This window comes from Myxine glutinosa, chromosome 8, assembly GCF_964187855.1.
Source record: "Myxine glutinosa chromosome 8, kmMyxGlut1.1, whole genome shotgun sequence".
Lineage (NCBI taxonomy): Eukaryota > Metazoa > Chordata > Myxini > Myxiniformes > Myxinidae > Myxine > Myxine glutinosa.
Window position 1 is genome coordinate 88,968,936 of NC_136268.1, and position 16,051 is coordinate 88,984,986.

General features: G+C 43.5%; 1 protein-coding gene across 1 annotated transcript in view; it reads right to left on the reverse strand.

Moving 5' to 3' along the window:
- Window positions 1–1,322: 1,322 nt before the first annotated feature.
- The window catches only part of TIMM23 (translocase of inner mitochondrial membrane 23), a 34,947-nt gene continuing 20,218 nt past the window's right edge, over window positions 1,323–16,051 (reverse strand). The window contains exons 4-7 of the mRNA XM_068103714.2: window positions 10,300–10,384; window positions 9,426–9,484; window positions 4,284–4,394; window positions 1,323–4,045 (exon numbers count right to left, since the gene is read on the reverse strand). Of these exons, the coding sequence (XP_067959815.1) occupies window positions 3,930–4,045; window positions 4,284–4,394; window positions 9,426–9,484; window positions 10,300–10,384 (371 nt within the window). The 3' untranslated portion in view covers window positions 1,323–3,929. The remainder of the gene's footprint in view (window positions 4,046–4,283; window positions 4,395–9,425; window positions 9,485–10,299; window positions 10,385–16,051) is intronic.

Genomic DNA, 16,051 nt, shown 5'->3' on the forward strand with positions numbered 1-16,051 from the left:
AATTTGTGTGTGAAAAAAAAAAAAACCCAAACTGGTTCATTGTTAACCTGTTAATGCCTGTTAATTGCCTGTGCGTTAATAATTGCGTTATTGTTGCGCTATTGCGTTGCGTTGTATTGTTGCGTTGTTGCGTTATTGTTGTTAATAAGTGTTAATAATTGTTAATTGCGTTAATTGCCTGTTAGCGATTACCGCCATCATCTTGCCATGTGATTTGCACCTACTACAAATACTGGTTTTAAAAACGCCGTCTATTCGACGGGGTTTTTACTTAGGGGGGGAGGACTGTGAGAAACCACCGGTGAAACCACCTGTTCTCACCCAGATTTGGTGCCCCGCCCACCGCGTGACGTGGCCTCCTTGGAGCCTCACGCGATCGGGAGGCGTTTCGGCACGTGATTGGTGGAGGGTCAGAGAGCGCGGTCGCCATCTTATGCAACGGACGCGGCTCGAAGGCTCCGAGTGGGAAATCTCAAAAGGGCTTTCCTTGAATCCTCACGACAGCCGAGTTGGGCTGGTCGATTACAGTTCGGTATTTTACGAGTGAGTAACTCCGGAAGAGAACGAGTGATTCCCGGATCTCGTAGATTGGAACCGCGAGTGATTGCCTGCTTCGTGTTGGAGCTGCTGGCCGACCGTTCCTGCCGGCCTTGTGCGGTGAATTCCATCCTGTTACCCTCCGAGTCCCGGAGATCGTCGATTGGAGCCGCGAGTGATCTTACCTGCGTCCTGTTTGGAGCGTCTGTTGCCGACAGTTCCTGCAGGCTTTGTGCAGTTTATTCCATTCTGTTACCATTTATGGTTTTTGTGATCGAGCCAATAAAGCATCGTGCCTTACCCCTAGAAGGCCGATTAAAACACAATTGTGTTTATTGAGTTCTCTCTGTCCACTCCGTGGACTACTTGAAGCCCGGACATTAACGTCCGTATTCCGTGCTGGGAACCATTTCACAGCCGGGATCGCGACAATATATGCTGCGAGGCTTGGCTCCGCCCCTCCTGAAAGAGCACGCTGTGTCGTGCTTTTGACAGTCGCGAGAGATGAGGGCTCGCGTTGCGGCTTGAGGAGAACTCTAGAATAAACAAAGTGCCATAACTTTGTCAAAAATGATCGAATATGCAAATTTATGTACGGCTGATGCTGGTTTTCAAACTTGATCTGAGGTATGCTGAGACATGTGTTACGTGGTCCTCCCGGTGACTACCTGGTCTCGGTGACCCCCGGACCGTGAGAGGAACTCCGCCAGAAAGATCTATTATTTCTGCGCTTTCGTAACGCAATCAATATTAATTCCAACCAAGAAAAAACCCCACACCAAGGATCCGGAATAATCAATGATATATTCCCCGAGCAATCAACCATCAACAATCGGCAATCAATAGTTCAAAGATGTAAACTCATCTACATTAACTCTAAGATGGCCATCTTATACAATCCTCACGTGAGCCCCACTCCCGACTCCCTCCATGGTCAATGTCTCTCTCAATGTCTCCGTACTCCTGTAGTTCGATCTCCGCACGTGGGCGGTTGAACGGACCCTTCCTGACGTGCTTTCCCCGGGCACGTCCCGTACCAGGAACAACGGCTGCAGCGCACACCTCCTGGCCAAGCAAAGCGGGTACAGCAAAGCAGGCAAAGCAACACGCGGCTTGCGCAGCGCGCGCGGCCCAAGGTGCGACCCGTAAGCGGCCTTGTAGACGGTGAGGCGAACTGTGCCAGCTGCTTGGTTCCGTGCACGAACCCACAGTGACATGACGTGTCAAAGGGTAGTTACACGTCCCGGTAACTCCTCTCGCCAGACGGGCTTTTAAACGCCGATTCTCTTACGTTGCTCAATCGATACCGCTCGCGTCCGAGCTTGGCGAGGAAGAAGAAGAATCGTCGCGTCTCCCGGACCTCGTGTCTTTTCTTCTTCCGTTTCCGGTCTCCTTTTTCTCAGAAGGGCTCCTGACCCTTTAATCACAACAACCTTTAATCGACTACACATTGATAAGCAAAGCCCTGAATAGTAATTCACATACATTCACATAAATATGTAACACATGTCACGCCTCGCCTCGTTGATAAGCCCGCAAGGTCGCTCCGTGCAGCGGTCTGCCCGTATTGCACTGTGTGAATTATATAAATTATTACCAAGTCGCGGTCTGAGGTACTGGTGATTCAAGATATCCATTTAAAAAATTTTTTTTTTTTCGTTTAATTAACGATATCTGCCAAAATCTGCCAAATCTGCAGATTGAATCTGCTTGAAAAATCTGCCAAACCACGTGCCCTATCGCAAATTCCAAAATGACATTTTAGTAGACTGACATGAACAGATTTGTGAAGTTTCCCCTCGATTGGATCAAAAATGAGGGAGGAGCTCGGTTTTAAAGGTTCATGCTTAAAAACGTCATAACTCTGAAACCATGTGACGCATGACGTCATGCTCGCTGACTTTTTTGTTCGTTATGGGTATGCGATTCTGCCTGCAAAGTTTGGCCTCGATCTGTTCAGCCGTTAGAGAAAAGGGGGTTTTCGTGTTTTCATGAAAAACAATATGGCGGCCGAACCACGTGACGTCATAATTACCATTAAAATATTCTACAGACCGAGTCCCTCCTACGGTGAAAATTTGATCTCAATCGGTCCAATTATTGCAGAAAAATTGGTTTTTAAAGGAAATTAAAACTTAAAATGGCACTGAGTTAAGGATCATCAGAATAATCAGAATTCCCAAAGTTCAAAGTGCCATAACTGTAAAAAATGATCGAAACGTCGTGAAGTTCGAACTTGATCTGTAACTTATCATGAGGAAACCATGTGCCAAGATTGAAATAAGCGTTTAGAAAAAAAGTCCGGAAAACTGTTCTTTGCGTGACGGACTGACGGACGGAGGGACGGCGTGCAAACCTATAGTCCCCTCCGGTGTACACCGGTAGGGGACTAATAAGTACATGTCTGAATGTTGCATTTTATCAGACAGGCATTTATTATAACCTCAAAGGAAGGAAACGATTTTGAAGAGGAAGATTCAACCTCAGCCTTGCTGGTTTGAGTACAACAGCAACAACAACATGCATTTTAAGGCCATTTTCCCTGCTAGAGCGGGGGTTAGCCTTGCGGGCCCCATGACAATGTTCTCCATTTTGCCCTATTTTCTGCATCTCTCCTTGTTAACCCCCTTGCCCGCATTTCTTCTTCCACCATCTTTAGCCAAGTCTTTCTCGGTCTTCCCCATCCTCTACTTCCTTCTACATTCATTTCCATCACTCTTCTCAACCAGTCACTTTCATCCTCCCTCAACACATGACCAAACCATCTCAACCTGTTTCTCTTCACAGCATCCATCACAGGCTCTATTCCCATCATCTTTCGCAATTCATCATGTCTTCCTCTCTCTCAACGATACTCTGCACATCCACCGAACCATTCACATTTCCACCCTTTCTAGCCTTCGTTGCTGCTCTACGTTCATTACCCAGTTTTACTGTTTGAGTAATTTTGAGTTGAGTAATTTGAATCAAGTTGTTTGAGTAATGTAATGTAATGTTTTGAGTAATGTTTACCCAGTTTGAGTAATGTACTTTAAATTCATGTCCTGCATGTCCACGTTAAATTGTTCAAAAAGTTTTGCTTGCACGATCATTCAACTTCATGAACATAGGCAGAAAAGTCACGACAAAAACTCTACGTAGAAATTTTAATTTAAACAAAAAGTGGAGGGGAGGGGGGGGGGGGGGGAGAAATTAAACAACAAAGGCAGGAAACCCCCCCCCCCCCTCCCCTAGCTTTGACATCTTAAGTCAAATTGTGACAAGGTTTGGAAAATAAAATAAAACGGCAAAAGCAGATTTCATCTCGAGTTATCTGTTGAGACTAATGACAATATCAATATCTCGTGTTGTGGCTGTTGCACCGGCTGGCGCATGTTGCTGTACAAACTCGGTCAGACTCTTTGCCTCTGCAGGTGGACTTTTATTCGATCCCAGCCGTTATAAACGGCGTAAAGGCTGGAAAGCGTCAAGCCAGCTAATCCTCCACGGGCCAAGCCTCTTAGTCCACCTGGAAAACGGAGTGCAAAAGCAGAATTGGACACATTCCTGTTGGGAATAAATGTCTCGACGGATGAGGGAAGGGGAAGCATGCGAGGCTGTTGCGCCAGAGTAAGATGTGTAAAGACAGACTGCATAATTGTGCATTGCAAGCACATTCGACAGAGTAACGATCACGCGAGTTTTCACAATAAAGAAACCACAGACATTTTTGGGGTAAGAACCGCTCGAATAGCATGGCTTTGTACCTGTGGATTTGTACAACATTCCTGTGCATGTCCCGCCTGCAAGTGTGTTGAGCTCATCCTCAGCTCCACGCACGTACTCCAATCCAACTCCAAACACACTGTACATTAAAGCTAGGGGAGGCAATAATACATTCAGTTCAATCTGGTGCTATATTTTAACGACCCATTAATTTATATATATATATATATATAAAACATTGCATTTATAGAGAGCTTTAGGGACCTCTTTCAATTTTTATTATGTCCTGGTCTTGCTCCCCCTGTCCGTTCATCCCTTCCAATCCTCCCCAGTCAATCCCAGGCAAATGCACACTCTTCCAACTCGAGGGCTGTGATCACAGATCACTGGTGGCTCCTGGTATTGCCAACTCGGAATATTAACCATTTGGTAGCACTTGCTTGAAATTTTGCTTCAATGAAAAACAAGCTTTTTAAAATGGAAAACTAAATAATTGAAAAATTAACAAAAACTGAGAGTGTCGTAGTGTAGTTAGTTAGTGTAGTTACAGTGTGCATGAAATCACAAATACAGCTTACTTTCATTATTGTTACGTTTAAATACAAGATGTTTTTATCTTAATCGTAAACTACTGAAAAAATTAAGGTGGGGGCATTGCTCCCCTGCACCCCCCCCCCCCCCCCCATCCCAGGCTTCCTCCCTTTCAGTTCCATATTAAACAGCAGGAGCAAGTTTCAAAAGTTTGCTACAAAAAACGCCAAGTTAGCGGGGAGAAGGCTCATGTTATTAACCCAACCATTGCTGGGTGTATAGAGATGTTGATGGGTGTATTGCTGGGTGTATACAACCATTGCTGGGTGTATAGAAGTAGATCTTCGCTCAGTTCTGCAAGTAAAACTCACCTCACGGATGTCGGGATTCCTCCAAATTTATTTATTTCGTGTTAAACAGCATTAGCGACTTAAAAAAGCTAATCATGTGTGTTTGTGATTTATTATATTTTTACTTCTGGTAATGGTCGTTGAGCTGTTGCTCCCACAAAAACGCCATAAGCTATTTATAAACGTTGACTCGACGTTTGTTCAAGGAGGAAAACCCACTGGGGGAGGTGGGATATTAATGGTAATAATATTGTTTTGTAATAACATTAATATTATGCTATTATCGTTAGTCTTGTTATTAGAAGCGGCCTTGGAAAGACACCATGATAAAGCTAATTTAACATAGACATACACCTCAACACGCAACCCCATTGACGGCAATGGTGGGGAAAACCCACTTGGGGATGGGGAGCAAATGAATGTGCTACAACCTTCATTGTGTAACCCTTAATCATCCTGTTAAATTTGGTTGAGATTGGAAAAGTAATGACGGAATGTAGTGCGGTCAAAAAAATAATCACAGACAGACCCCAAATTATGTATTTTAGTACGATTTGTCCCACTTGAGCTTCCTTCCAGAGTTGGTTCAATCCCACCACTTCCCTCCAGAGCTTCAACTTGTCATGGTACACCATGACCCCAGGTCATCTTCCATCTCTGCCTATGAACTTTTCTACCGCTCACTGCCAACGCATCCCTTTAATTGCATGTCTTCGTTTCCTTTGTTCGTTTGTCCATTCCACTAATGTATTTTTTGTCCATCTCTTGTACTGGTACCACCATCAGTATGTTGCCTTTCTTACCCACTGCCAACTTTCTGAGCAGTGATTTTCATTTACACACAAAATAGGTCTGAAGCAAAAGGATAATTTTTCAACAAGATGCATTTGATCCACCAGGGAAAAAGTTACTAATTGACACAGGTAAATTTAATATATACATCAAGTATTGCATTAAACGTCAACTCCCAAGGATCTCGACCAGAGCAGCAAGCTGGCCATTGATAGCACTATGTATCGGCAAAGCTGCTGTGTTGATGGCAAAAAGATCAAAGAATCTACTTTACAGTTCAGTGAGACCACATCCCAAAGATGGAACATGGATGATTCTCAATTACCGGATGGCTTTGCAAAACCGACAGAGATCATATGTGTTACTTACCACTTGGTCCAAAGAGTTCCTGTAATCCGGGTCAATCAAACAGTGGTCTGAAGTGAGTCTAGTAGATTGTAAAAAGCTGATGAATGAATTTACCAACCCACAAACAAATAGTCTAACCACTATTTCAGTGAAAGCTTTTAAATCTTTGTAAATCTAAACCATAAAAGTGAACTTGCATATATATTTGTTTATTTATTTATATATGCTTCCAAAACTTAACTACCGTACTCAACCAAATCAAACCAAATTATGCAAGTTGCCTAAGAGTACCTCAAGTATGATTTCTGTTGGGGAGGAGGTTCAAGATGGGGGGAAGACCCCAATTCTTTCGATGTGAATGTGTATTGTATAGCACCACCCCACCTAATCTGGTATTACAAATCATTTTGTATAAAGAAAATTTAACCAACATTACTGTCGAAATCTGAGTGAGGAATAATTCGAAATTTAAAAAACGTTTAATTTCACTCATTTTTAAGTGGAGGTTCAAACCAAATAATCCAACACGGAGCTTCGTAGCGACACAGAAGTGATTTTTTTTTTTGTCAAGCACCATATAGAAGCAGCAAGGATGGTAAAGAGGGCTAGAAGGATGGCCTGGAGGGACGCACACTTCTCAAGCTGTCCAGCCTGGGTTCAAATCTCTGCTCAGCTATAAACTGTCATCCCAGGCTTTCACAGGGCAGTGCGTAATCAGTTGGTCACACATTCCAGTGCATAATCATTGAACGGGCATGCCTCGCTGGTGGACGTTAATAATTCACATCCTTCGTGAAGAGCAGGCAAGCTATCACCAGCACCCTGAACAAATTATAAATTCCTGCCCTAACCGTAGTTGAACGTCCAGCTTGGGCAGCCGGTTCATGAAAGACTTGAGCCAAGCTTCCCTTGGCCGACCCCGCAAGAACGTGCGAATAATTGTGGCCGTTAAAGAAGGAGTTGGTCGACGAAGGTGACGTCAGCCGACTTCCAAGCAGATGGAAGATGATATCGGGCAAATTACTGAGTGAATAGAGCAGAATGTTTGTGAAGTACAACATTCTGCCTTTTGATTAAATCCATCAGCGAAGCAATAAGGATGATTTATTAATTTGTTGTTCCTCTGCTTTGCTATTTGTTTGTAGAAATAATATCAGTAATTTTATTTTCGATGAACGAGTGTATAGGGAGAGTGAGGAAACCGATGCAAGACAATTTTGATATTAACGCGCAGACGCACGAAGAGCATCAAAATTGCACCAGTGATAATTGGAGCAAAATGAATGATAGAAGAAGAACCTCACTGAGATTTTAAAAACCATCCCCCGGGAATATTACCACAAATGAACCACAACTGGAGGCAATCCGGGGTTCAGTGACGATCCTGAAAAGAGCCCGAGGAACAAAACTCTGAAAAAGTTGAACAGCTTGGTCCATGAACTGTGGAGGTGGATACTTTGGGTCCTGGGAGGACTCCGTTCCACCTCCTGAAACCCGCAAATGGAGATAACGACACACGCACGCACGGCAGCATGCACACACACCACACAGACAGCTATTCTACATATGGACTTCTACATACGCATGTATGCATATGCTTCAGAATGTATGTATGTATGCTATTCGTATCTTAAAACCAATCCAGGCGTCTTAATTGTTCCCAAGAATTGTCGAGTTGTACGAATTATCCATACTTGACATGAATCGGAATCAAAGGTCCATTGGCTGTGTCACAATCGGCTCCCATAAAAACGACTTTGATGAATTGCCTTCATGGCCTTAAAACTCCTCTCGACTATCAGGCCCTTTGCCTCCATAATCACCAACATTTAAATGCACACTCTGCAATGAATTTTGTTGACCAAATGTTAAGCGGTTTGCTAACCGCCGTGGAAAAGGTGAAGTGACATTCCAAACGTCAACCCTTCTTGAAGGAGAGAGGAAAAAGATTAAAATTATTAAAACAACATTTAAATGGCTAATATTAAACGTGCATTCAAATGCGCAATTGCTTGCATCATGTTGGAAACCGCACAGGTGGGAACAACCTCGTCATAAAAGCAACGACAGGTTGAAGACACACAGGGACGGACGTGCACGTACGTTTGAAGAGCTCATTTTTTTATAGGGCCTCCTATCCTGAATTGTGCTGTCAAATAGATGTTTGTCCTACAATGTGGTGTTAATATTAACTTGGATTGCTTTATAACCTCACATTCTGAAAACTAAACACTTCTTGGTTATCCTTGAAATTACAATGATGTATAAAAGCTTGTGAGCGGCAAAGTTCCAAATATCCATTTGAGAACATCCTGAAAATCAAATACCCCTTGCATGTTTCTTTGCTTAGTATAGAGTCAAGGCTCGTGGAAGACTTAGAACGGATCAGGACGCAACAGAGCAAAAGGACCAATATACGGAAGGTCGAGGGCACCAACAGGGGGGGGGGGGGGGGGTCGAAGGATAACAGACGGACATGGACAAACAAGGGATGTGGGAAAGAATGAGGGGTAGGGTGGACAAGATGGAAAAAGGGGAAAATGGAAATTTGGAAAGGGTGGGCATTAATGGAGGTCTGGAAGACTATGGTTTTGTATGGGGGGTGGGGGGGGGTAGGGGGGCTGATCTGAGATGGTGTTGAACAGCTGTCTTGCAGATATGGAAGGAAGAACGAGAATGAAGAGAGGAAGTTGGTTCCACAGGCGGAGAAAAAGAGGAACGGATGAGTGCATGTGAGCAGTGACTCTGCATTTTTGGATTTTCACCAGAAGATGATGTGAACTTGCTGAATTGTAACACAAAACGGTGTAAACAAGTTGGCTGTATCATGTTCTCATCCACCCTGCCGCCAACAACCAGATGCGTGACAAAGAAGTGTTATTAAATCAAAGCTGCTGACTTTGGGCAAAGGAAATAAAAAATCTCAGCAGAAAGCATACTCATCGCAAGCAGCCAAAAATAAGCTGGGAAAGCAAATTACCCCATTCCTGGAGGTGATTAGTGAGCCAGCTAGGTTTTAAATCAACAATCCATTGAAGACATTTGTTTATTCCCTCACAGAGAGGAGGTCGATTTCCTGAAACTTCGGTTTTTTAAATTGCTGACAAGTTGCATTAGAACCCACCACCTCTGGGATAACAGTTCGGTGCCCACAAAGCTTACCCAAAGATCCAAGTGTATTCGCCCAAGCAGCTCCTTGTCTTGTGACCATGTTGAGGATTCTGTAAGAGAAAGAAGTAAGCAAGTCGCCTTCATGGCCTGAAAAAAAGGTCAGCATTGTCTGGACTACATTTCTACCCCCTCCCTCATCCCCCACCCAACCTCATTGAATAATAAGTGACAATAGTGCAAACAAGGGAGAGAAGTGAGAAAATAAAGGTAATCGAGGGGTCCGGGGTAGAGCGAAACTGTCAAATAGCTTTTGCATCTGTAATATGTATACAGTCCCTTAAGATTCTCTGGTGTGGTGACATCTTTGACCCTTCAGTTTTTGCCAACCTCCAAACAATAAAGGTAATCGGATCTCAATCTGCTACGAACTTTGCAACCGAATAAAAATATACTGCCAACTCACAATCCTTCACCCAGTAACATTTTGCTCATGTGGGAGAGCGGTGGAAGGTTATTGTGAAGTAGTGCAATCCCTGTTATCCCATTCCTTATCCCTTGTTATCGTCATCTATAAATGCACATACCCTTCCATCCTGCATCAAGGGACTTCGAGCTATGATGCACGCAGAAGTAGGAAGGTTTGAGAGTTAAGTCGAGAACAGGAAAGGGAGATGTGAGAGGAGAGCAAAGTTAAGAGGATGGGAGTGAATGGAGGACACTATTATCTTCCAGCATCGTTTTTGCATACGTGATGTGTATGTGGGCCCTCAAAGGTAATCATTTTGTATACTTCAACAACAAATGAGACTGAGGAGCAATAACCTTCTTCCTTTAAAAGCAGGCCAGAACACTGGATTGTTACCATCTCATTCGCAGAGGTTAGTTTTTAGCCCCACCCAGTCTGAAATCCACATGAGAGCCTTACTGGACGTTGCGTGGTTTGGCCCACTGCATGTCTTGTGTCTCCCGTAGCCCCAGACGAAGGCCATTAAGGGCTCCGAAACCGGCACCTGAAAAAGAGGTGGACAGACGGAAGGAAGTCAACTGAAAGGTTAAACAAACTTATCCGTAGGAGTAAAATGGGGAGGACATTCTGAGAAAGCAAGCTCTATTTATGGCATGAAATCCTACAAGCTGCGCGCACACGCACACAGACAGTAAATGCTGAAATAGTGCATTTCACAAAACTTTGACAAATTGATAGAATTACGTTGGAATGGTTGGAGTTAAAATATCTGCCGACACGCATAAGGATTTCTCACTTGGGTTTTAACACTAAAGATTGAAAGGGCAGCTTGCCTATTCAATCCAGATACTCAAGGAGCATTTTCCTTGAGGTTGGAAGCATTTTCCTTGACGGGCTCAAGCCTCAAATAGCTCAGACCAGATTTGGGCATGGTGGAACGTTTTTGTTTCAATAAAAGTCCACGCTGCTTGCAGATCAATGCTGGAAGCAGAGATGTGAGCCGAGATCTTTCGCTTCGGTCTTGCATATAGAGCAGATATTGTGAAATATTAACACCGATGTGTTGTAGAGCAGCTGGGGCAACCTCGCACGATACGTTGCCTTTACCTTTTTGGCTGCAATGATAACATTAACCCACTTGAGAGTTAAAAGTCAAATTTGTCTTGCAACCAGGGATTCAGATTCAAATATAATCATCAGCACATCGAAAGCAACATCTCATTCGTTTGGAGCGGGCTGCCGACAAAGCACGTTTAATTGGCCAAAATCTTTCGGTAAACGCTTGGCCAGGTAAGGCATTCAAGTGGATCCGCTTTGGGCGACAACTTTTACCATGGTGTTACGAGTTTACCCATGGTGTTACAACAGCTCACCTACTGCTTGTCCAACAACACACATGGAAATTTGGTATCAACGAGCAATCTATGATATTGATAACAGACGGGGCTTCATATTTTCCTTTACGAGTGACTTAGGTGGTGTATTGTGTTCAGTGCGATGTTAAGCGCTTGTATGTTTATGTGATATAAAATAAATTGTTTATTACATATGACTCAGTAATGTTTGTCAAGGGAAGAAATTAATTGTAAAAGTTGAGTAGATTATAACAGGGGAGAGTATAAATATTGTAGTTGATGATGTCGAGTCTCCTCGGGCAATGATGGCATTGCCTTTCTATGGGGCTGGTACACGCAGGTAAGTGTGTAGTATAGACGAGGGGGGGTTTCTGGTTTCTGGAAGTAGCCAGAAGTTTCTGGGTACTTCCACATGGATAACCATGTTGTGTTAATTAGTACTTCCTGACAGCATCTGAAAATAAAACTATCTGGTAATTGAAAAATAGTTTCTTGTGGGAAGGGCTGTCGTGAATTTGCGTATTTAAATGTTCTGAAACCGAGTACAGTAAAACCTTAAATGTTGCGGGGCTTGCGTTCTTGAAAGGTGCCGCAATATTCAAAACCGCAACAGTGAAAACCACTTGCACGGGTATTTGCCTCACTTTTACAGATATAAAGCACAGTAGATTTGTTCATCCCATAAAGCCATCCCGCAGATGCCACACTTTCACCTCCAGCCAACCTATCCAACAACTCGATTTGTTTTTTGCACATCATCACATTTCTCTGCCTTTTGGCATCACAACAATCACTTTTGCCCATAATTCTACGCTTTGGCGCCATTATTTGCGGTGCGCCAGAAACAACAAAAGGCTTCTGGTGTGGGATAACCGTCCATGTGGACGCAAACGACAATTCACAACAGGCAAAAACTGCGATTGGTTCTCAAATTAAGGCTCGCAAGAACCAAACTGGTACACAAAGAGGCTGTCCACAATTGATCAAAACCACCATATTTAATGGTTTACTGTTTTAAAATGGTAATGCACAGTGAGAGGGAAGAGGGGACAGAAGAGCCAGTCACCATTTACTTTGCTGTGTTCAGTTCCATTCCCATTTGTTGCATATCACTTGAGTTAAATATTTAAAATATGCACAAGCTGAATGCCTGAATGCAAAATCTTGGATATTTCAATATGCTTGGATATGCGGAAGCTTGGACAATGTCTGGAAGCTTGGAAAACGCCAAAGGCAGGCACCGACTGGGCATCCTTCATTGTGTAAAGTCCTTCCTTGGCACACCTGAATTATCCACCTACAACGCCTTCATCTGCAGCTTGATGGAATACTGCTCTCCCCTCTGGACTGGCATGACCAAGGGTTGGCGTCAGGAAGGGCATCCGGCCATAAAAACATTGCCTCAAACAGGGAACCATGATTGTCATGGGGCCCGCAAGGCTAACCCCCGCTCTAGCGGGGAAAATGGCCTTAAAACGATCATTCATTCATTCCTCTGGACTGGCACCCCTGCCTCACACCTTGCTCGGCTTAACGTCATGGAAACCAAGGCCTTCAAGATTATTGGAATCTCTCACGATGAAGCTGGCTCTATGGGCCTATCACTTTACCATCGCCTACAGGTCGGTGGTCTCCTTGTCTTCCACTGCCTGATTTCTGGTCTTGCATCCTATGCACTATCCGTGCTTTGTCCCTCCCAGGTATATGCAGGGTGCACAAGGTCCACCGGAAAACCCCTTCTGGTGAAATTCCCAAAATCCCGAATCACTGCTCACCTCCACTCATTTGTTCCTTACCCCCTCCCAACCCCCCCCCCCCCCCCTCCAACCCCCACATGTGGAACCAACTTCCACATTCTCTTAAATCTCATTCTTCACTCCAGGTCTTCAAGACAACTGTTCACCACTATTTTAGATCACCCGCCATCCAAAGCCATGATCTTTTCTAAACTGCCGGCCCACCACCAAATTCTGTTTCTGTATCCATCTTATCCACACCCTGCATCCATTCCTACCCCTCAACTATACCCACTCATCCCTTGTTGTCAATATCCATTAATTTTTTTCCCTCGGCCCTGCTGTTGGCATTCCCCCTTCTCTTATGTTGTGTCCTGACCCATTCTGTGTTGCAACTCTTCCATGAGCCTCAACTTTGTATCCAAAAAAAATGCTGGTTGGACATCAATCGATCAAAAGACCTTGGGTTTTGTGACATTTGGTGATGTTCGTGTTTTAAACATTGTTGCAGCGATTTCAAAAATGGCCACGAATTGCTGATCTAGAGCATTCTCACCAGTAACCAAATAATAGTGACGAACAGTTAACTTTAGAGAATTTCAGGATTACTACACATGGAATTGCAGACGAAACGGATATGTGTTGGAAGTGTTGAAACACGCAAGCATTCTCACTTTGAATTAAATGTCAGTGCAAGGTGGGTATGGACGGACCTCATGTATGATCAAAAGGGAACTCGTGTGACCATTGCAACAGAATATCTGGAATGCTACCAGAGAGGAGGAGATTATTTATTGAAGAAAACTGTCATGTGAAGAGACCTGGGTCGATCAGTGCCAGACAATGTCAAAAGACCAAATAGAATGGAAATTCTAGGGCCCCACCACAAAAATCGTTTTTCAAGATCCAGCTATTGGCTCGATTCGTGTTTGTGGCCTTAAACAGTTTAATATGTGGAGGAATTCTTGAATGGGGCAAAACCGGAAATGGTACTACAGACTTGTGAAGCAACCATTATTGCTTGCCCTCACACAGCGAATGGGACCATCTCGATTCTATCAGATACAGTATAAGATTAGATTGAGAAATTATAATCCATTCCATATACAATCCATAAGCCATCTCTTTGGACTACTCATGGAACATCTGCGTGGCATCAAGTTTACAGCACACACTGAAATGGTTCAAAACCCAAGCAGTAGCCTCGGCTAAAGACCCTCCTAGGTACAAAACTTGTGACTGTGGTTGGTATCAGGAAGGCTATCCGGCCATAAAACGTCTGATTCCAGAAAATGTGAATCTTGGATTGGTGACTTCAAAGGACAACGTTAGGCCATTTTCCAGATAGAACGAGCAACAGCATCCACAAGTTGCACTGAGAGGTGGACGAAGGGTATTGAGACATCCATGGCTACGACTAAAGAAGATATTAGAAACAAGCTTGAGAGTAGGAACATGGGAGGTTTGACTAGAAAAAAAGAAGAAATTGCCGATGTACTGTAGAAAAGCATCCATTACAACGAAGTTTGGCGAATGCTACAATATCCACTAAAGAGCAATACAAAGAGGATAATAACCTGGACTGAGTATGCAAAAGAATTGTGTTGGGGTTTATACTCTAGTTTAGTTTAATGACGAAGGTGCAGCAGGTGGAACACTCGTAGATTGAAAGCGGAGCACAATAGTCTCGATATACAAGGAAAGAAAGAGGATCATTCGATTGTAGAATTTTTCGAGGGATAAAGTCAAAGCAGACATGTTGAAGGAGTTTGAAAAGATTGTTGAGCAAAACAAGACAACAAACAACCAATCGACGAATGTTAAATTTGGCTTTATGCCACGCAAAGGGGACAGCAGACATATGACTGGCAAGGTGCTGGAATTCTTGGATATTAAAATTGTTTAATCTTCCAGATGCAAAGTTACAAGGGGAATCATTTAATGCCCCTCTACTATAAACATAGGGGCAAATACCCCTGGCGCTCACCTGGTAGAATAAACAGTATAATGCACTGACTAAAGGTATTTTAAACCAATTTCAATGCTTGCTAGAAGACAGGGCATCATGTAGAATCATGCTAACGTAATCACAAGACTTCAAACAAATATGCAAACAAACAAAAAATACCTATTTTGGGGGGCAATCCCCACCCCTCCCTCCCACCTCCTGAGAGGAGACCTGAGTACCTCCTGAGACCGCAATGTTTCGATGCCTTGAACAAACATTGGTACATCACGAATGATGAAGGTTGTGGTGAAGTTTCATTAAAAAGCAAATACCTATTTTGGGGGGCAAGCCCTCCCCCATAGACCATCTTAGACCCCAATTTTTTAAATGTCGTGAACAAAGGTTGGTACACCACGGGTGATGAAAATTGTGGTGAAGTTTCATCAGAATTGCGTATGTAGTTTCAGAGGAAAAAGAAAATTCTTATTTTGGGGGGTCAAACCTGGATCCACTTTGACCCCGGTAGTCCCCTTAAACCCCGATTATTTTTTTAATGCCGTGAACAAATTTTAGTCACAACACAACAAATATAATTTGTGCCAAATTTGGTCGCAATCATCAGCGGTTTCGGAAAAGAAGTTTCAAGTGTTTACGGACTGACAGACGGACTGATGGACTGATGACGCGCCATCGCATGAGCTCCCCTGAACTTCGTTCCAAGTGAGATAAAAATAGAACCGTGGGTCTTGAAGCTCACCTGGATCACGAGCACCAGTCAATGATGTGACAAAATATCGAAATTTTGTCGCACCAGTCAATGATGTGACAAAATATCGAAATTTTGTTAATGTGTATAATCTGGTCACGTGATTGTTTGAATGGAAGCCTTCTCAATGCTGAATACAGTGATAAATGTTGACAGGTCGTTTTTAGCAATTTTTTAAAATCGTTTTAGGCCCGATTTCAACCCATTAATGAGTGCAGATTTTGACGTGGTCGATACACCTTCGTCAGGCATCAAATATGATGCTTGTGGACAAGTTTCATCAAAATCGTGTTTGGTTCAAGCGATAATGACTGAAGTGTTTTCAGACTCACTCACCGACTTACCTACAGACACTGCGAGATGAGCGAACAATGTGCTGGTCACATCTCAGGATACTCTTCAATTG